The 23,033-nt window shown below is 44.3% G+C and overlaps 1 protein-coding gene across 1 annotated transcript in view; it reads right to left on the reverse strand.

Annotated features, from left to right (window-relative positions):
• Positions 1 to 23,033, reverse strand: part of LOC147904608 (cilia- and flagella-associated protein 58-like) — a 173,686-nt gene that overhangs the window by 121,896 nt on the left and 28,757 nt on the right. The window contains exon 8 of the mRNA XM_087398097.1: positions 10,103 to 10,303. Coding sequence (XP_087254223.1) covers positions 10,103 to 10,303 — 201 coding nt within the window. The remainder of the gene's footprint in view (positions 1 to 10,102; positions 10,304 to 23,033) is intronic.

Consider the following 23,033-nt stretch of genomic DNA (forward strand, 5'->3'; position numbering starts at 1 on the left):
TCCTCTAGCGGCTGCTCCAATCACCTATGCTGTATTTGTTCTTCTACCCCTGCCTCCAACTGTAGGAGTGACAGGTATAGGCGTTGTATCTAGTCTTTCTTCATCTCCATTGACATAATCCCAAAGATTTCTGCCAACCAAGATATTGCGAACCATGAAACTCCACAAGGAGTAGGTGGTGTACGGAAATCCGTGCGTACGGTGTACGGTGCAGAGAAGTACGAAGATATGTACTAAAGTACGAACTATTAACTGCAGTTGTATGGCGGAACTGTATGACGGTACGGCACTGACAGAAGCGTACGGGTGTACGGACAGTTTGCAGACGCCACACGTGCAAGTATGAAATGCGACAGAATTGTACGACACTGCAGTACGGAATGGTGGCGCATGAGCTGTACGGTGCAGTAGCTGTACAAGTGTACGGACCTGACAGCGGTGTAGGAGCAGAACTGTGCGGCGGTACGGAATCAGTCCATACGACTTGTACGGACGGAAGCTTGCTAGAGCAGGGATCAGGGAGTAGGGAGCTTGCGAGCAAGGAAGCAAAAAAGCAGAATCTAGCTACTCCAATACCAAATGTTAGAAAAAGAGAGAGAGAGAGCTAGAGAGCTAAACGTTGTGCTTGCAATAGATGAAGTGTCTAAATACAACAAGTGGGAAAGGTTTTGTCTAAGCGACAAACCTTATCCTTCACTAACCATAGTTAGTGAACTAACTGTGGTTAGGGAGAAAAACCTCTAGGGAGGGAAAAGTGCCCCTAACCTACTTATTGCATTACATTGGTCACTGCTAAATTATAATACAAGTATTTGACTTATGTTTGCCAAGAATGAAATCCTTCGCCATGGAATTTCTCAATGGTTGAGATTTCTTTGGCCATTGAACCAACTGAGAATTAAACAGATTCCTAAACAAGTACCCAAATGCATGTAAAGTCAAATAACCCACGAAGTTTATTGTAGAGGACACTTATGATTTCAATGATAATGCATCAAGATTTTTAACTTTTCCAAGGGCTCAATGGAAAAGGGTGTAGGAAAATAGTAAAAGGGACAACCTATAAATGACTCAAAACCAGCTCCTCAAAAAAAGTACCAAAGGGCGAAAACATCCCATCCAACCTCTCAATTGCCTTGCTATTTTGAAATTTGGAGAGGACTTGAGGATCCAAAATCGAGGGCCATGTGTCAGGATATTAAAGGTCTTTGAACATTAGTCACACTGAAACCTTGGACAACCAGACAACAAGCTGTCACAGAATTTCGTCGCTGCACACCCGAGAGACGAGGATGTCTTGGCAGATGTGGTCATACGAACCGGCTACAAGACAAGGGAAATGAGATACAGCAATAACGTATTCTCAGATCTGAAAGAGAAGCTGCCAATGTGATTGCTAAAACAAATCCGATAGCAACATCGCTTTTGAGAAGAAAATGAAACTGAATAGGAGTAGATAATCTCCCGGAACCCAACGATTCTGCATTACTTCTTTAGAAAAGTCTCCAGCAACTAAAGATGCTTGAACAAATCTTCCTGGTGATTGATGAATAGCTATTGAACAGATCCAGCAGCAAACAGCAGAGAAAAGAAATCAGCAATGGGAAGCTATTGCACAAGGCTCTTTAGAAACGAATAGCAGCATGAAATGAACCCTAAAGACCGGTAGATAGTCCCATAACAACAGCCACAAAAGAAGACTGCGCCAAGAAAACGAACCGTAGTACGAATGGCGCCTTTTTTGGTAACAAAGCACCCTTGAGATGCATAAACAACCAGGTTCCCTGCCACTTGAACAACAGAACTTCCTGGCGGGCTTATGAAAGAGAGAAACTCTCTATTGTTGCCTCTGAGAGATACTGGTGTCAATGCAGATTGAACAAGCCAGAATAAAGTCCTAGCAACTGTGATAAACGGGCTCCTTGTTGAAATGCATGGACGCTTTTAGAAAAATGAGAGAAAAATACGAAGTTTAAGGCTTTGAGACAACTCGACGAACAGCAGGATATCAAAAAGACGACCTTCTCAACTCGAGAACTCCACACAAATCCACCTTTTAGCAACAAGGATCTTGAAGAATTGGGCAGGATTAAGAGCAAGGCTTTGATACCATGTTACAAACCACATGGAGAGTGTTCAACGAGACGATGCTCACAAAGGAGGGAATAAGAGAAAAGGTCCACCACACAATCGGAGCCAATCCAACTAGATAAGATTAGCTATCACCTTCATCAAAGGGAAGGCTAGGATGATCCACATCCACCATGATCATGTTGATGTAGATTTACACCCCTCTAATCACAACATGAAGATTTACGCCCTTCTAATCACCTTGATGTACAAATCTCAACAAATCATGTTGATGTAGATTTATACCCCTTTAATCATCTTGATGTACAAATCTCAACAAGTGAATCTTGTGCATAGTTCTATGATTTGACTCTGCATGTTGGGGCTTTGCCTGGATCCAACTGAATGTTTGTGGGGTCTTTGTCTAGCCAAGATTTATCATTTGAACGTCTATGTCTCAGACCTTCAGTTCTTTTTCTTATAATGTATTGAAACCAGCCTTCAGATAAACTAAAGGGCGGTAAATAAATATTAACCAGAAAGTAACAATATTTTAGTCACTTTGAAAATCATTTCAGCAACATTAAGAAAACTTAGAACCCACAATGGGAAGCTAGATTGCTCCTGCTCAGAAACCGAACACCTGATCGGCCCCAAACTTTGCGCCCCTTTCAGTATTTCTTTGTTTCTTTCTTCAAAAGGCAAATTACAGCAAGGCTAAATGCCCTTACACCTGTCCAAACACAGCCCAACTGAGTCTCAACACTGGTAGGCACAAGCAACCTGCTACTCAGCAAATCCCTGGCTCAAAAAGGCATCCAAATCCAGTGCATAATCCGTGGCCAACAATTCCAAAAATCCCATCAACCCCTACAAGGCAGAATCACCCTCTTCCTAGTTGTCCAAGCATCAACCCCTTAGACTCAAAGTTTGCACATGACCCGGAGCTGTTACTAGCAGCCCAACTCATCCACACAGATCTCACAGGCTGTTACTAGTGCCAAAACTTTGCTGCCCTCCTAGGGATACTCTAGCTGACAGAGAAAAGAAGGCAACTCTCCAGAAAACAAGCAATGCATAACTAACATTGCAAAATGGGCAATGCATTGCAAAACAAACTATGCATAACTAACATTGCAGAACAAGAATGCAAAACCAACATTGCAAAACGAGCAATGAATTAACACATAACTAACGTTGCAGAACGAGCAATGCATAACCAGCAGCGCATAACAAGCACTACATAACCAACATTGCAAGAACGAGCAATGAATAACTAGCATTGCAGAACAAGCAGCACATAACCAACATTGCAAAACGAGCAAAGCATAACCAATAGTGCATAACAAGCACTGTATAACCAACATTGCAGAACGAGCAATGAATAACCAGCATTGCAGAACGAGCAACGCATAACTAACATTCCAGAACGAGCAATGCATAACCAGCAGTGCATACCAATGCATAACAACAGTGACTAGTACACTGATCATAGAAGTCCCATGGCAAATATACCGTCAGCAAGCGGTACCTTAGGTGAGACATGACGTATCAACAAGTGACTTCTAAATAACTGAGCCTGTTTGTACCAAGGGAGTGGAGGCGCTACCCCCCTCTTGAGCATCAGGCAATGCTCCATACCCCTTTGCTCTGCTGAGCTTGAAAGAGCCCAATCGTGGTCGGCTCAAACTGAAAAGTAGAGCTGCAACACTGAGGTGAATCTGCCATTTCACCATCCTCCATCCACTTCGCATCCAATATCCCTAGATAGGGACGGGAAACTCTACCTCTTAACTTTTCTTTTCCTATGTGCCAATACTTGTTCTAAAACCAAGATCTCATCCTGTTCCTCCAAACCTTCAGCCTTTGGCTTTTCCTTCATATGGCATATCCTTTGGCACATTCACTGCACAACATCTTGGCTGAATTCTCTTGACTGTAATTCATTTCCAGCAAATGGTACTCACCCTAGCAACAACCACAGGCTTAGCTCTTGAGAAAGATGGTGATATCCCGGCAACGGAACCATTGAAAGCATCCTTCAAATAAACTAAAGAGCAGTAAATGAATATTAACCAGCAAGTACCAATATTTCAGCCACTTAGAAAATAATTTTAGCAACGCCAAGAGAACACAGAACCCACAACGGGGAGCTAGATTGTTCCTACTCAAAAAACGGACACTCGATTGGCCCCAAACTTCACGCCCTTTTCAGTATTTCTTTATTTCTTTATTCAGAAGGAAAAATTACAGCAAGGCTAGATGCGCTTGCACTATGTCCAAACACAGCCCTTTGCTTCAGCCCACAATGGCTTGTATGAGTTACTTTCTTGATTGTACTTTGTCTCAAAGGCTCGTGAGGCCTTTTGAAGACGTTGATACAACTTTCTTTCTTTCTTTCTCTAAAGGTGAAAGTAATGCCCTGCCTGGCTCATCATGACCAAGAAGACCAGTGTACTGGGCTTCGAGGATCCACTGAAGATTCTACATTGTAGAATTCAAAGGAGCAGGAATAATAGTTTGCACCCTTTGACGTTTCTCTCTCTCTTTGCAAATGATGCCTTTCTCTCTCTCTCCCCTCCTTGCCGAAACCAAGAGAGACTACAAGTGGTTGGTTAGGCGCAAGAAACGCCAATTTCTAGCCCGGAATGAGGAGGAGCTGAGAAGCTTGCTTTTCAGCTATGACTCCAAGGAATTCTGGAGAAAATTCCTCCGCTCGAAGTCTCAGAGCCCCCTCACAGATCCACGTGTCTGGTCTGCATACACTTCAGCTCTATACGATGTTCCAGATCAGCCAGCCATCGGATTATCCCATTCCCCTAGGCCAGCTTCATCTAGTCTCTTCACACCAGAGAGTGTCCGTGCAGCAGTCCACCGATTGAAGAACGGGAGAGCTAAGGATCATGATGGATTGCAAGCGGAGTATGTAATCCATGGGATTGATGCCTTAGATTTTGTTCTTTCCCGTCTCTTCAATGAGTCTGTTTGTACAGGCCTACCACAGTCCTAGTTAGGCAATACCATAGTACCTATCCACAAGTCGGGGGACCCTATGGAGCCGTCGAATCACAGACCATCATGATTGGCCACGTTATGGCCAAGATCTATGCATCAGTTTTGGAAAGCTGTATAAATGACCATGCCGAGACGACAGGACTCAGAGCCAGAGCGCAGGCTGGATTTCGCAGGGATCATTCGACACTTGACCACATCCTCACACTCAGGGCACTGGTAGAGGAGGCGAAGTCACGAAGGCAACGGCTTTATTGTTGCTTCGTGGACTTCAGGAAGGCATTTGACACAGTTCCGCGATTCAGATTGTTTCAAAGGATTCGCCAGATGGGCTTCAGTGGAGAGATATAGTGGGCTATCATGGCTTTGTATGAGAGGGTCACTGGTCGGGTTCGGACACGTGAGGGGCTCTCAGAGGAGGTATGCAGCACGATTGGGGTGAAGCAGGGTTGCCCGCTCTCTCCTACTCTCTTTGGATTATATATTGATGAGCTAGAGATGTTTATACAGATGACAAGCGGTGTGGGCTCTACTCTCTCAGGATCCTCCATTCCTATCCTCCTGTATGCGGACGATGTGGTTCTCATTTCCTCTACTCCTCAGGGCCTCCAGGCACATATTGAGGCACTCCACAGGTTTTGCCAGGACAAGGGGTTGACCGTAAACCTTGGCAAGACCAAGGTTATGGTTTTCAACACCTCTGATCGTATTTACAGCACGGATGAGTTTTGCTTCACTTATGACGAACAGCCCATTGAGCTTGTTAGAGAGTACACTTATTTGGGGGCAGTTTTCAGGGGACCGGTTTTCACCATGACATATGCAGCACGAGATAGGATTAGTAAAGGGTATGCTTCGTTGGCTCATCTTGAGCGTCAGTGTTTTCAGTCCCACTTTCAGCATCCCGATACGAAATCCTTGCTTTTTGATACATTGGTGAGACCAGCTGCGATGTATGCAGCTCCTTTCTGGGCAGGAGACCTCGGCGCTACAGATTGGAGACGAGTAGAGAGGTTACAGATCGTCATGTTCTCTCGGCTCATTAGGGCCAAGGCTACAGTTCCGCACGAGATCATGCTAGCAGAGTTTGGAGCTACTCCCCTTGCATTGGATGCAGCGTTTCAGTCGGTCATGTATTTGCATAGGGTTAGGGAGTTTGAGACTCAGCAGCAGGCAGAGCTCGGTTGCCATGGTTAGCACTTGCATCTTCTATGGAGTTGGCACGATCTGGGGCCCGCGATACTGCTGGTACTTCAGACTCACTAGGTGGCTCACATCTCTTGGACTAGACATGGATAGACTGCCTCCCTTCCGATACAGCATAGATGCCCCTCATCTCGAGTTGACTCGCCACGAGCTTAGCCAGGTCACGAGAGCAGACTTGCTGCAGCTTCATACGTATCGCACTTGGATTTATCCCACGCAGCTTCCGACGAAGATGGCCACATATCGTGACCACTTCCTTCGGATCTCAGAGGATGGATTTGTCATTCCACCAGGCTATACAAGTATCCACATGTCCCACTCACTGAGGATTGCCCTTGGCCAGCTTAGAGTCTCTTCGCATCAGCTCGAGATAGAGGCTGGTAGGATGCGACGCATGGAGGATGGACGGCGACCAGGCCGAGAGACCAGGATCTGCCCTTGTTGCACCATGGGAGAGGTGGAGTCAGAGGAGCACTTCGTTTGCAGATGCCCGCTATATTATGAGCTCAGAGGTAGATTCCACTGTCTCTTCACGGATGGCTTTGGACCTCTCTCACGAGTGATGGACTACGAGGATCAGCATTGCCTAGCTCTTTATGTAAGGGAGGCCACTATGCTTCGACGAGACTACCTCAGAGACCATCAGCACAGACCGGAGCGTGATAGAGCCCAGCCTGATAGAGCTCAGGCACACGCTATACCAGAGAACAGAGACCAGGAGGAGCACGAGGAGGTCAGAGCTCACACAGGACACATGCCTCCACCCTGTGGATGTACATATGAGATGGTTTGTAGATGCCGCAGGATCTTGTTACATAGGGGACGTACTCGTCGCTTCATCTCCAGACGATCCAGGATGATGGCAGCTTTTCGGAGGAGACTTACTCATGGAGATCTCGCCCCACCAACCGCTCACCTCACCTTTGCTCAGATTTGTACTCTCATAGCAGGAGGCAGAGTCGATGGACAGGATTTCCAGTATTATTTTGGTTCTCAGACTCCGTGACACCTGGACTTGTATCTTTGCATTGGCATATTGTACTCATCCCCCCATTTTGCACCCAGGGGCGGTTTCCTTGCATCTAGTTTACTTTGTATTTAGGCTCAGATTTGACATTATGTACTTTCACTTGCATTGTATTGCGTAGCACTTAGATGATATTCGACGATGCCTCTTCTTTGTGGCACGTTGATTTTGTGCTATCTTGTATGCAGAGTTCTTGATGTCCCATGGGCCCATTTTGGCCTTTAGTGGACAATAATACACTTTCTTTCTCTCTCTCTGCAAGATCATGATCAAGGAGACCATTGTGTCATAGGCTTCAAGGGAGCACTAAAGATGATCTGCACTATAGTATTCAAAGGAGCAAGAAGGATGGTTTCCTACCAATAAGATACCAACCTAGAAAGGCCTTTATTTCCCTAAGATTCATAGGTCTTGGAGGAGGAATGTACCAAATGTGTAGGAGCCAAAACTCAAAAATATGTGGCCCCACTATGTCCATTCCATGGTGTCTATGCTCTAGACAGACACACTAGATGTTGGATTTATTTTTGGCCACTGCTCTTTTCATAAACTCATCTCAATGGGAGTGGGGTTTACTGCCCAATGGCTCTTCTCCTACCGGGATGAAACCCAGCGCTCTTCAACAACCAGCACTCCTAAGCTAGATCCATGAACTACTTAGAGGATGCACACCCTCCAAGTCACAATCAAAGGAAGGAATCCGAGCATATATTGTTTTCCAACACTTTTAAGAGCTGACATTGTGGACACTTTGATGGTGGGGGACGGATAGAGTGGTTTCAACTAGGAGGAGGGTATTTCTTAGTTAATGGAGAACAACCCTTTCTTTTATAAGTCTTCCTCTGGCATACTCGGCATTTTCAGCCAAAGTCTTGGCCCTTTCAGACTTTAAATGGTCATTTAATGCCATGAGTCCTCTCATGCTGCGCATGATGTATTTTTACCTTGGGTGATTTACTATGGGTGTTTTCTCTCATACTTAATAGGAGTTACTGACATCTGATTTGTTGTTGTCTAGTGTGCATGGTGGAGGCCTACGGGAGTATGCCACCAAATGTGGTCCCTTTAAAATCTCTAACCCTATCAATGACATGAGTGGTATATCTAGGACCTAGGATCTAACTACCATTCTTAGAACCATTTCGTAATCCTAACCACCAATCAAATTGATGAACTAAGGTCATGGATGGTATATCTAGGACCCTAAGGTCTAACTACTGCTCTTAGAAGCATTTGATAATCCTAACCACCAACAAATTGATAAACTAAATTCATAGTTCATTACTCACTTTTCCAACACTCCCCTTCACGAACAATGGACTTAGATTAAAACCCAAGTATAAAAGCATTATTTTGCTTAACTCTGGCAAGAGGATTAGTTTAAAAATCTACTTCTTACATACGAATTGATGTTATGTTTAATACAACCATGAAATATTGGATCCTTGGCAAGTTTGATAGAACTATAGCCATTTGTATATAAAAGAGTTGGTCCTTTTTGTTCAAGTCCAATATGTTTTTAGGATTCTTCTTCACTAGATAGCTTCACAAGTTGCATTTGATGTTCCACTATATTCAGACTCCATAGACAATAGACAAACAACACTTCCCTTCTTGCTACTCGATGATATCAGTGCAGATTCAATATTGAGGCAATATCAAGTTGATATATTGTCATCTGGACAAGTAGCCCAATCACTATATCCATGTGTTCATGACTCATGGGTTGACAAGACCTATGAGCTTATGAAGAAACATTATGTGGCACATTTCTTGCTGTGGCCACTCAGTAAGCCTTGTTTGATAATGTTGCTGGTACAATCTCAATGCTTCCAATTCTCCAAGAACTCAAAAAAAAAAAGCTATATGCCGAAACTTGCAAAACTGTCAGATTAAATACCCTTAAGGCATGCACCTCTATATACACTTCCCTGGCAATATCATGCACTTTATTGTGACAGCCACACTGCATGACCTGCCACGTTCTCTGCCTTCTCCTTACATCTGGGACAGACCAACAGTGTGACTCAGGAATTTCCAAAATTGCTTTTTTTCTGCAAAAGAGAGAGGCTGATAGCTCTGAACAGCAGTGCTGACAGTGCGATAAGTGAAAGTCGTCCATCATGTACAAATTGCGTGGTATAGCTCTGCACAGCAGTGCTGAGAGTGCGATAAGTGAAAGTCTTCCATCATGTACAAATTGCGTGGTATAATGGCGGTAAAATAGCTGCATCAGGACAATCCCTTGACAGCGTCCCAGCTGAGAGAGAGAGAGAGAGAGAGAGAGAGAGAGAGAGAGAGAGAGAGAGGGAGGGCTACTTATATGGAAGGGAGACAGATGAAAGGTAAGGGAAGAAAGAGTGTACAAGGAAACTAAAAGCAAGCAATCAGGGAAAGGGATCAACGGCAAGTGAGGAAGAAGGCAATGACACTGGGAAAGCTCACACTAGCAGCTCACAAAGAAGTCCACACATAGTCCTTGAAATGTAAGCCTCCCATTCCACACATAGTCCTTGAAAGCTCTTAAGGAGCTATCCAAAACACAAGGCAAAACAAAGTCTTCAACTCTTTGTGAAGATTTTCTAATGTATATGACCTGAGAAATTATCATTCATGCCATCATTGCATTCCTCCATCTAAACAAACCAAATGTGAGAGCTGAATTGGAATGGTATATTAAAGCTCACTGACTGAAGGGGGACCCGAGCTAAAACACATGCATTATTTCAAAACTTATAGATTCTTGAATGGCACTATCTTTAAAATTATCCAAGAAATAAATCTTACTTGTGTCTTCAACTTGTTTAGTACATCACGCTCACGGAGAAGCTCTTCTTGTCGCTTTCGTTCTTGCTCGGCTAGTTTTTTTTGCACTTCCACTTCTCTTGTCATACTTTGAATTTCGTTTCGTATTTCTTCTCGCTGGCTTTCTGCTTCTTCCTTTAGTTTCTCTACTGCTTTCAGCTTGAGTACAGTTGCTTCTCTGATCTGGGCAGCAATATTCAAATCCGGAAGTTATACACCAATCACATCATCCAGTGCAAATGCAATTAAAGTGCACTTGATGCATTTACCTGGAAATCAGCATCTGCTAAGAACAGTAGGCCTTTTCTTTCTCTCCTTATATATTTTGCACTATGTCAAACATTGCCTTTCCAACTGCATCTAGACATCATATGGAGTATAGCTGCTATAGTAATGGTGTTGGCATATAACCTAATGTTTTGGGTTTTCCACTTTGCTGATATTTTATGAGGGTCCAATGTGAAAATCTAGACATCATATGGAGTATAGTTGCTATAGTAACAGTGTTGACATATAACCTACAGTAATGGTGTTGACATCTAGACATCATATGGAGTACAGTTGCTATAGTAATGGTGTTGGCATATAACCTAATGTTTTCCGCTTTCCACTTTGCTGAGATTTTATGAGGGTCAATGTCAATGTGGGACCCGTAATATAATGCTACTTCAACTAGTGGTGATTAGGGGCATTTAGAATCATGCATCTAAAGTTACTGCTTTGCAAAATTTATAAGAATATTCCAACAAAAGATACTCACAGGCATGATTCCACAGAGGGTTACTAGCTATAAACAGGCTATATTGAATGTATTAAAGATGTGCAATTGGAGGGTTTGGCAGGACATGCGGAAGTTAGCACACGGGTCTCTACATCATCGACATCCACGTTGACAGATAAATGAGATAGAGGAGCGAAAATAGTCAAGTTCAAAGAACCTACTTGCAGAATGCAAGAAATAATTGCAAGCCCTCCTAACATCCTTTATGTAGTTTCTTCCCAGCTTTCTTTTTAACGTTTTCGCATCCAAAATTTAGGCTAAAAGGCATCAACACAGTAGCATTCAATGCCCACTGTACAATGACACACGCCTTCAAAGCAATATTCAGTGTCACTCAAGGCCCCCTCCGAGGCCCATATTGGGATAATTTAATCTCCTATACATGTCACCTGTCCCGGAAAACCTTCAAAAGCCTAACAACACTAAGTCCATTAGCGCATTCTCAACACCAGATCATTAATAGTCCTTGAAGAATGCTAGATGTTCAGCATTAGGGAGAATGCCTCTCTCACAGCATATACAATGAAAGTGTGGGACATCCCCCAAGCTAATATCAAACAATAATACATATCCAAGTATCCACCTCCAAGACGCATACAAGAAAGCATCAAAGCATCAACATGGACAACTGTTCTGATGCAGAAAATTAGGTCTCCTGCATGTCCAATTACTTGTACGCAAACTAGCCACAATAATGATCTATGTTGCAAGCGAGTGGAGCTATGTGCAAGCGACCCTGCTTCAACTACTCACTCCTATGTGCAAGTGGAGCTATGTGCAAGCCACCCTGCTTCAACTAGCCACAATAATGATCTATATTGCAAGCGACTGGTGCTATGTGCAAGCCACCCTGCTTCAACTACTCACTCCTCAAGAACACCCGAAGACATAATCACCATCTAAAGGATGATACACTGTCCGGCAACTGCTTACCCGAACAACTGTGACCAGGATGAATAACTCATGTTTTCGTGATACTTCTAAAATTGAGTATTAAAACTTTCTCACAAAACTGACGGCTAGCTGAGGATGCAATGAATAGAAAATATTGGAGATATCATAGCCAAAGAGTATTGGTGTGTAATACTAGGTGATCTAGTACTAGTCTATGTGTGTGAGTGCCACGTGTCATCATGGGACTTATCCCATAGGTGCAAGTGTGTGAGTGAGTAGCCTATATAAGGCTTGTACTTCACATGTCTTGTGATATACTTGATGAATGAATGAAAGCCTTCTTCATGTCTTCATTTGAGCATTATTTCCTCACATCCTAACTCTCTCTCTCTCTCTCTCCCTTCACCATGTTTCTAACATGGTATCAGAACCACCTTTCATAGCTGTCACGCCACCCTTGCCCTAACCTTAATTCGTCAACCTTGCCCTAACCCTAATTCCTGCAACTTACAACTCCATAGCCCTGCTTTACCTCCTCCATAGCTACTCCACCTCCGTTTTCTGTCCTTGCTTTTGCTGGTCGGCACTTCCTGCAAGAGGCGCCTGCACGTGTGGCTCCCCAAGGAAGCTTTGGATCTCTCCATCGCCGAAATCAGGGTTTCTAAGCTGCTGCTGCATAGCCGTCTGCAACGGAGCATTTTCGGAGGTTTTCAATGCCAAGAACAGGCTTTTATTACTGCTGCTATGTAGTTGGCCACCTGAGAGCACTCTCTGCAGCATTTCGAGTCATTTGAGGGCCTTTTCGAGCAGTCTCTTGGCTTCCAACACATCTACTACAGCCAATTTTCAGACTAGTGTCCTGCTACACATTTTGGTGCTGTTCTAGGGAGCCGCCCTGCACATTGGTGACCAGCCTTTGCACGTCAGGGTGCCCTAGTGAGCTGCTTTGCAGATGTCGGACCTGCTACACCACATTAGGCTGCTGTCCACTCTCACGAAGCTGTTTTCAATCATGACCTCTTTGTCTTCAAGTTCTATCCTCGTGGAGAAGTTTAAAGGGGAAGGTTTTCCCACCTGGCAAACCAAAATGCAGCTTCTCCTTATGCGTGAAGGAGTTTGGGATGTTGTTGAGGATGACCACGTTGAGTTACTTGATCAACAACACCAAAAGATTGGAAGCAGCACAATGCTAAGGCCATTGCCCTCATTGGTCTTTGCTTAGCTGACTCTCTCATCCATCATGTGGGTTTCAAGTCAATAGCTAAGCAGATTTGGAGTCGCCTCGAGACCTTTGGTAATAAAATCACCAACTCTAAAGTCTTTTTGAAGGTCAAATTTTATGATCTGAAAATGGAAGAGAGTGATGAGTTGAGTGATCATCTAGACCGGTTTCAAACTCTTGTCAACAACTTTCAAGTTTGAAAAGTGTCCTTGATGATGAAGATGAGATGGCTGTCCTTATGAAGAGTATGCATGGCATTTCTCACTTTGAGCACACTCCTGAGATTCTTCATCTTGCCACTACCACGTTTGATGATATGGTGGCCCTCCTCATTGAGAACGATCGTCGCAATAAGGAAGCCACTCTTGCCTCTCCTATTGATCATGCATTTGCTTGCACAAGCAAATGGAAGACCAAAAAGAACATTATTTGCAGGTTTTGCAAGAGGAAAGGACACATTGAAGCCCATTGCTTCAAGAAGAAAGCACGGGAACAAGAGAAGCATCATGCCAATCTTCTGGCTGAAGACGAAGCAACCTAAAGAGCCCCCAGAGGAGATACATGCAGCTACAGCAAAGGTTCACGGCCTCTATCTTGACGACAAGGATCCATTTGACCAGGGTTGGGCTTTCTAGGCCCCTATGCTATGTGTGTTTGTGTTGAGTCAAATAAAGGTTCTCAGCCTTGAGTTCCCCTTCGATAGCGTGCTCTTATGGCACCCCCTGTCCCTACTGCCCCTCGTCAAAGATGGCATGTGAACCAGCATGGGGCCCAAGAGGACCACATAGTACCTACCCTAGTCTATCCTCACAAGGGCGGGTACACCCACAATAGAGGCCCTCACTCTCTACCCTAGCCTCACTCACTGGGCAGGCACACCCACTCTCACTACGGTGACATCAAGAGATGACCTATAACAGGATCAACCCCCCAATGTTCAGAGTGTGTAGTACATCCCTAAGCATCCTACTCACAGTTACGCTGAAACGCATTTTAGAGCCCAGCCAGGTCTGAAACGCCGCTTCAGGGAAGATTGGATTCTGAAACGCGTTTCACGGTGTGAAACATTTCAGGACCCTAAAATGGCTGGCTGAAACATTTCAGCCAGTCTGAAATGCGTTTCAAGGCACAGAAACGGCCCGTTTCAGACAACAAAGTGTCTAGGGTCTCGAAAATCCGCCGCCAACCCGATTTTGGTCATTTTGATTTCGATTTTGGCCTCCTGTGCAATGTTTCACTCCTTCAGCCTCATACTCTCTCCATACTCAAGGTTTTCGAGCCCTCCTTGAGCCCCATTCACTCCTTTGTACTCCTTTCTCTCATGGACGCTGCTTCAGCCCTCCATCATCATCTACTCCCCTTCAGCCCTCCTTCAAAGCTCAAACTCCACTCCTTCAGCTCTCTTTCAGGCTTCAGCCATCCTTCAGCCCCCTCTTTCAGCCCTCTCTTTCAGCCTTCTAAGTTAACTTCCAAATTTGCTCCAGAATTTGGAGCTTTTGGTTTTGCTTGCAATTTTGCATAGAAATTTGGGGCTTTTGGGAAATTTCCCCTCTTTTGATTGCAATTTCTCGGGCTGCAATTTCTCAATGTACGAGGCGTTTGAACACTTTGCAGGCAGTTTTGGACTCAGATTGAGTGACATTGCAGACATATGCCATTATTTGCAGTGTCATTTTGGGAGTTTTTGGCGTTTGCAAGATATTTGGGTGCATTTTGAGCCTTTGATAGGCTGAGGCAGCAAGCTGTCCCTTGGTTTTGGACACCCATTTTCCTATATTTGGAGCTTTTGGATTTTTTGCAGGTGTTTTGTAGAGAGATCTAGCAGAGATTCAAGTGAATCTAAACTGAATGTATTTGGAGTCAATAAGAGGTACTCTGCCCTGAGTTGTCCCCCAAAAATGAATGTGTTGTCTTTCACTTTGGTTGATGGTATTGACCACCCAATTCAGAGTAAGGGGGGATGACGAGTGATGGTTTGCCCTTGCCAGTCGCAAGATGACTGAAAAGTCACTACCACACGGTGATAGGACAAAATCTGTATCAAGTTTTTGAGCACTGTAAATAGCTGTGGGTAGGCACATAGTTGTACACATCTAGCGTAGGTGTGGGCTTTTGGCATTTGTGGATTTTTCTTTCACAAGCATGATGGACTGATGTATAGTTTTTTGAGATAATAAAGTATGTTTTGCAAGGACTTCATGGGAAATGATGAAATGCAATGTGGTTGTACCAGACTTCCAGAGCAAGGTTGTCTAGTGTGTGATCAAGCAAAATGTTTTTGGGGTCATGTAAAGTCAAGTCATGAAGGGTTTCTTTACATTTTCCTAAGTCAATGTGCACTTGCATAATGTTACAAGAATTTGATATGTTATGGTGTCCATGTCAAAAGGCTTTTCATGTGTGTGTACGGGGTTGCATGCAAGCTTTAATGTGCATGCTAATGTGTGTGGGAATTGTGTGACTAAAGGTCCAAAATGTGCATTTAATGTGATTTGGGAAAAATGTCCTGAGAGTGGTAAAATGTCACTGATGAGGTGGCAAATTAGGCTGAGGTGGCTGGACTGATTGGGAAGGCATCCTGCACATGCAAGGTGGCTACATGATAAATGAAGGGGAGCTTCTAGGCTGTGAGCTGGAGCTACGTGGAGATGGCGGCTGGGAGCAGATTCGGTTTTACACTAGAAGAATCTACGTAGGTAGGGGCTCTGCGAAATAAAGGTGGAACGATCAAAGAGGTTGGGGAGGCTCACAGTTGTTGATGGGAGGTCGTGCGTGAGCAGGAAGCTGAAACCTGTGCATGAAGACATCGCGTGTGTTGACAAAGAGAGCTTTGTGAGCTAGGGAAGTTGTGGTGGTGACTGTGTATGTGACAGGTCTGGGATTTCAACTGGAGGAGCTTGGAGTAGATGGGCTCCAGGTGCTTCATGTTGACGAACTTTATGGCACAATTGGCTCTGGTTGGAGTCTTGTAGCAAACTCTATGGCAGTTGCTTGAGGTGCTTCTGCTGGCTGGAGGTTCAGAGCGACGCAGAGGCCTGTGAGCGACAGAGAGTATGCACCATGCGCTTCTTGGTTTCATGGGGAAGGCGTCGCTACTACACAGGCTGAAGGACCTTGAAGAGGCGTGAGCTCCATGAGCTCTATGAGCATGAGAGAAGTCGTGAAGGTGGAGATGAGCGACGAGCTGTAGCAGACCAGCGTCGAGAGCACTGGCTATTGCTCTTATTGGGAGCTGCTGGATTTGAGGAGGATGACTATGCGGGTAGTTTGCTTTGGAAGGAGCTATATGGCTGTGGCGTCATTTCTGTTGGCTGGAGGTCCTTGGACGGAGGTTGTGTGTGAGTAAGAGGGTGCTGCAATGTGCGCACGGGTTGGCTAGTTGTGGTGTGAGCACTCAGTTGCTTCGAAGCTGGAAATAGTGAGGCCTTGGGCCGGGTGCCGGGTGTTGCTACACAGTGTAGAGACCTCAACTGATAGAATCTCCAGAGATGGCAGGCTGCATCATTGCTAGTGCTCGATGATGATCTTGGGAAAGATATGATAAGGTTAGCTTGTAAGTTGATATCTTGAAGAGTCACGAAGATAGCCTTCATGTGGGCTGTGGGTTCATAGTATTCTGAGGCTGACTGTTTTTTGAGTTTTGGGGGGAAGTTCAGTTCTAAGTTCAGTCTGTTTCAGGCTGTGTAGTCTTTTGGTTCTCTCTGAGTCTGTGTGATCTATGTTCAGCCAGTTTTTGTGGGGGGGTTGTCTCAGTGTCTAATATAAAGACACCTGCTCTGAAACCTGGTTCATAAGCTCATCATCTACGAGCCCACATTGCAGCTGATCCCTATGAAGTCTCGGCTATCTGACGTGGTGAAGTACATAATTCTTGGTTGTCTTTCCTTTTTTTTCTTATCAACTGGAGGTCCTTGGACGGAGGTTGTGTGTGAGTAAGAGGGTGCTGCAATGTGCGCACGGGTTGGCTACTTGTGGTGTGAGCACTCAGTTGCTTCAAAGCTGGAAATAGTGAGGCCTTGGGCCACAGGCGGGTGCCGGGTGTTGCTGCAGAGACCTCAACTGATAGAATCTCCAGAGATGGCGGGCTACATCATTGCTAGTGCTCGATGATGATCTTGGGAAAGATATGATAAGGTTAGCTTGTGGGTTGATATCTTGAAGAGTCACGAAGATAGCCTTCATGTGGGTTGTGGGTTCATAGTATTCTGAGGCTGACTGTTTTCTGAGTTTTGGGGGGAAGTTCAGTCTGTTTCGGGCTGTGTAGTCTTTTGGCTCTCTCTGAGTCTGTGTGATCTATGTTCAGCCAGTTTTTGTGGGGGGTTTGTCTCGGTGCCTAATATAAAGACACCTGCTCTGAAACCTGGCTCATAAGCTCATCATCTACGAGCCCACATTGCAGCTGATCCCTACGAAGTCTCGGCTATCTGACGTGGTGAAGTACATAATTCCTGGTTGTCTTTCCTTTTTTATCATCTTTTTGGTGATCATGCTGGGGACAGGAGGAGTTTTGAATTGAGATTGGGTTCTCAAGACAAAACGGCCCAGAAGAATTGGCTAGGGAATGTTGCTTGAATTTTTGTGTGGTTAGGGATTGAAACTATGAAGACAAAGCCTCGCATGAGAGTGATTCATTGTGAGTTATGTGGGGAGTGTGAACACAGGAGAGATAGATGCCTTGATGTTGAACTTCGGGTGATACGTCTCCGTGCTAAGGTTCAAAAGGCTTTGAAAGTGATTGCTCTTAGGAAGAAGAATGCCAGTTAGATGCAGGGTAAGCTTTCTTCAGTAGAGTGATTATTTATTTCCCAGAAGAGGTTGGGTGGTATTTCTGGTTGGAAGTGTGTTTGAGATAAGTTAGTCAGGAGGAGAGATGGCTCATGAATTTCCTCGATTTCACGGGTTGCCCAATGAAGACCCACAGAGGTTTTTAGAGTGTTTGGAGTTCACAGCTCTTATTAAAGACAGGAATGCTCCAGAAGTCCTTCTTCAGATTCTATCCTTTTGTTTGTTGGGAGAAGCGAAAACTTGGCTGCAGACTTTCTCTGCAAGGATGCGTGATGATCAGGGTGCTCACAGAAACCCAGCAAATGAGTAAGAGGATCTTACATCCAGAACTCAAGAATATCATGCTTGCTTATAATATTTTCGAGAAATGGTGAATAGATGTTATCGGTCCTCTACCCATGACAGCCAGGGGAAATTGTTATATGCTGACAGCTGTGGATTATTTGACGAGATGGGCTAAAGCACGAGCAGTACGGGCTGTCAATGCAAAATCTGTATGTGAATTTGTGTATGAGGATATCTGCTGTAGATTTGCACCACTGGAATTGCTTTTTGATAGAGGTCCAGGTTTCAAGAGTGAACTGATGGATTTATTATGTGGTAAGCTGAAGATTAAACACAAATATGCAAGTCCCTATTACCCTCAATGTAATGGGGTGAATGAAAAATTTAATGGTGTGTGTACTAATATCATGGGAAAGATCTGTTAGAAAAGAGAGAGTGAGAGAGCAGGAAGCAAGAGAGCTGAACGTAGTGCTTGCAATAGAAGAAGTCACTAATACAAGAAGTAGGATGGGTTTTGTCTAAGTGACAAAACCTTATCCTTTACTAACCGTAGTTAGTGAACTAACTGTGGTTAGGGGGAAAAACCTCTAAATGAGGAAAAAGTGCCCCTAACCTATTTATTACATTACATTCGTCACTGCTGAATTATAATAATAATTCTAACACCCCCCTGCAGTGCCAATGTCATGTACAAGGAAATGATCAATCACCAAAAGGATATAAGTTCAGGGCACTACGATATGCCTCAAACTTTTCACGTGGAAGTGCTTTGGTGAAGATGTCTGTAACATTGTCATGTGTTGACACATAGATCATACTGATCTCTCCTGCATGCAACTTCTCTCTGACATAGTGATAGTGAATCTCAATGTGCTTCGTGCGAGCATGAAACACAGGATTCTTTGCCACTGCTATAGCACTCTAACTATCAGTGAGAATCGGAGCAGGACCCTCCAATGAAAGATGAAGATCAGCAAATAAACGACGCAGCCAAACACATCAACTGTCCCTGTGAAAGCTGCCCTGTACTCAGCTTCACATGAGGAGGTAGCCACTGTAGACTGTTTCTTGCTCAACCAAGAAATGCAACCATGTCCTAGAAAGAAACAATTCCCACTAGTAGACTGCCTAGTATCATAGTCTCCAACCCAATCTGAGTCACTGTAAACATGCATCTGCAAGTCACCCCCTCTCGGAAACATCAAGCCAAAAGACTTTGTACTTTGCAAGTAACGGAAGATGCGTTTTACAGCCTGCCAATGCATAATCTTTGGGCTGTGAATATACCTACTCACCAGAGAAACTGAAAACTGAATATCAGGTCGTGTATTGCAGAGATAAATGAGGCATCCAACAGCCTGACTATAGAGTGTGACATCAATTGATTCACCTGCATCATGCATTGTAAGCTTCAGCCCCGGCTCCATCGGAGTGGACATAGGCTTGCAATCATGCACGTTGAATCTGTCCAAGAGCTTTTGAACATACTTGGACTGAGACATAACAATACCATGTTTCTCTTGAAAAAATTGGATCCCCAAAAAGAAATATAACAAGCCCAAGTCTGACATATCAAAAGTAGCTTTCAATTGAGCCTTGAAATCTGCAATTACTTCCCCATTTGATCCGGTGAGCAGCATGTCATCTACATAAAGAATGATGACCAGAATATCCCCCCCATCTTTCTTGATGTAGAGGGTGCTCTCAGTTGGACTATGGTGCAGCCCCTTGCTGGTCAGAAAGGCATCAATTTTGGCATACCATGCACGTGGGCCTTGTTTCAGCCCATACAAAGCTTTATTCAGTCCTTTTTCTGAGCATATCCTTTTGCAACCAGCCTTGCCTTGTACCCATCAATGGACCCATCTGGCTTTATTTTGACTTTGAAAACCCACCGTGTACCTATGGCATTCTTACCTGGTGGCAAATCCACAACATCCCAAGTCTGCTTTTTATGAATGGACTGCAACTCATCGTGCATGGCATTCATCCAATGCACATTATCTTTTGCTTCTTCAAATGTGTCAGGCTCCTCCTCATCAAGAAGAGTACCTGCATAAGCTGATTCAACTGAATGAGCTCCCTCCATGTGCCTTACTGCACTACGAGTTCTGCCAGGCAATGGAGCTTCAAGCCTACTCTCCCTGAGAGTCTGAAGCAACCAATGCGGGACTGTTTTGGCTGTGTGTATCTCTTGAATTTCTTGCATGACGACTTCATCCACACCCTCAGGTTGTACCAATTCAGCTGGGGGCTGAATCTGTACTTGTGGAGCTGGCGGAGGTTGCTGTAAATTCTGATTTTCAGCGGGGGAACCAAATGCTATAGGAAGCATCCCCTCAAACACATCATCTGAAGAGGCCGGAATCTGAAATTCAGCATTTGTATGTGCAGAATTTTCAGAGAATATGACATCTCTACTGACAAAAATCTTGCATGTAGCAGGATTGTAGGGACGATAGCCTTTGCTTTGTGAACTATATCCCACAAAAATGCATTTTAGTGCCTTATCTGACAACTTGTGTCTGAACTCCACAGGCACGTGGGCATATGCAACACAACCAAAAACTGTGAAGTGGTCCATTGAAGGCTTTCTCCCATGCCATGCCTCATAGGGAGTGATTGTCTTCAAAGCCTTTGTAGGAGCCCGATTTAAAATATAGTTGGCACACATGAGGCCTCCAGCCAAAACCTGTGAGGCAACTTCTTACTTGTGAGCATGCATCTATCCATTTCCATGGTGGTGCGATTCTTCCGCTCAGCTTTGCCATTCTGTTGAGGTGTAAGCCTCACTGTAAGCTGATGCATAATGCCTTTTTCTTTCAGAAATGTCTCAAATTCATGAGACATGTACTCCCTCCCTCGATCTGTGCGAAGTGTCTGCACCTTGAGTCCTGTCTCATTTTCAACCATAGCCACAAAGTGTTTGAAATGCATAAACACTTCTGATTTTGCCTTAAGACCATAGACCCAAGTGTAGTTGGTAAAGTCATCTATGAATGTAACAAAATAGAGATAACCCCCAAAAGCAGGTGTCCTCATGGGACCGCAGACATCACTGTGAATAAGCTGCAATTTTCTTGTAGCTTTCACTGCACCATCCTTCTTGAAGGGAAGCCTATGCATTTTGCCAAGAATGCAACCTTCACATGCATGAGGAGGAGGCGACTCCGAAGGAGGTAATGCATCAACCATATCATGCCTCTGAAGTGTCATTAAGCTGCCATAGCTCATGTGCCCATACCTGGCATGCCATAACTCCGCATTGTGCATCGCAGCAGTGGGAGTGCTAACTGATAATGCAAGATGGGATCTTTTTTCATATAAATCAAGCTAAAAAAGACCCCGATACAAAGTGCCAGACAACCTCAAAGCATATTCATTTTCTTTGTCTCTAACTGCACACTTGTCATCATCAAAAACAACCTAAAATCCTCCTCTATTGAGTGAGGACACTGAAAGAAAATTCTTCTTTATACCTGGCACATAGAGTACATCTGATATTCTGAAATCTGTGCCATCAGTGGATGTGAGAATAATGTCTCCCACTCCACACACTGAATGAGAAGAATTATTTACACAAGTTACCTTCTTCTTGGTGGGTGAAGAATGCAAAGTTACAAACAGATTTTTCTTGGAAGTGATGTGCTTTGAAGCACCACTATCAAAATACCAAGTATGTAGTGTCTCATCAACACTGAAAGAGCATTCATCCTTTGAAGGATCGTAACTGCAAGTCAAAAAAGCATATGGGTCATCATCATTAGTGGCTGTAGTATCTGAACTACCCACTAAAAAATCATAAGTGCAAGTCAAAAAGACATAGTGCTCTTCAACCAAGTGGGCTGCAACATCTCCTCCATCATGGCAATGTGGACCTGATGCATCTGATACAGCCATACCGGAATCCCTTTTCTTTCTTTTCTTTGGCTATGCGCTTCTTGCACTCTCCAATATAATGACCTGGCTTCTTGCAATGATGACAGATGCCCTTCTTTTTCTGCTTGTCTGTATCACCCTGTGCCTTATAAGAAGGCTATCCAGAATCAGCTTTATGCTGATGTGTGGGCTGATTGGCATGTGGCTTATGCTGCCCTTTACCCTTGGGCTTGAACTTGGAGAGCATAGCATGCTCGCCAGCCCGGGTTGCCATATTTCTACGTGTTTGTTCCTCCTGCAACAAAAGTCCTACCAACTCGTGAAAGGAGAGAGGATTGCTGCCCCCCCTCAATGACAAATTCAGCGAGGTGTGGAATTCATGGAATCTCCCTCCTCCATATGTGTATGGGAAAGTTCTCGCTTCAGAAAGGAAACTATGGCATCCTTTCTTGCTGCAAACATACTCTCCAGTATTACCCAAGCTGCCATAGATGTCTTGCATGACCGAATATGAGGTATAATGAACCTCTTGACAAAAAGAGAAATTACTGAAAGAGCTTGTGCATCTCTAGAGTCCCATCTTTTCTGCTCTGCTATGGGAGCTCCTAAAGCGGCTGCTCCAATCACCTGTGCTGTATTTGTACCTCTACCCTTGCCTCCAGCTGTAGGAGTGACAGGTATAGGCGTTGTATCTAGTCTTTCTTCATCTCCATTGACATAATCCCAAAGATTTCTGCCAACTAAGATATTGCGAACCATGAAACTCCACAAGAAGTAGTTGGTGCCATCCAACTTATCTTCCTGTGTGAGAACCCCGAACACCTCATTTGAGTTGTTCTGTGCCATTTTTGCCAGATAAACTCAGAAATACAGCAAACTGAACAAGTAAAATCCCTTCCTAGGATGTAAGATGCACAAGTAAAATCTGCAAAGAAAAAATATGCCCACAGTGACAAATACTGTCACAGCCTATCAAAGGCTCAAAATGCACCACAATGCTCTGCTCAATGCCCAAAAATCTGCAAAAGGTGGCAAAAGTTTGCAATTGGACTCGTACTGAGTCCAAA

The sequence above is a fragment of the Dipteris shenzhenensis genome, chromosome 2 (genome assembly GCF_047967505.1).
Source record: "Dipteris shenzhenensis isolate YYH24624 ecotype China chromosome 2, Dip_SZ_1.0, whole genome shotgun sequence".
Lineage (NCBI taxonomy): Eukaryota > Viridiplantae > Streptophyta > Polypodiopsida > Gleicheniales > Dipteridaceae > Dipteris > Dipteris shenzhenensis.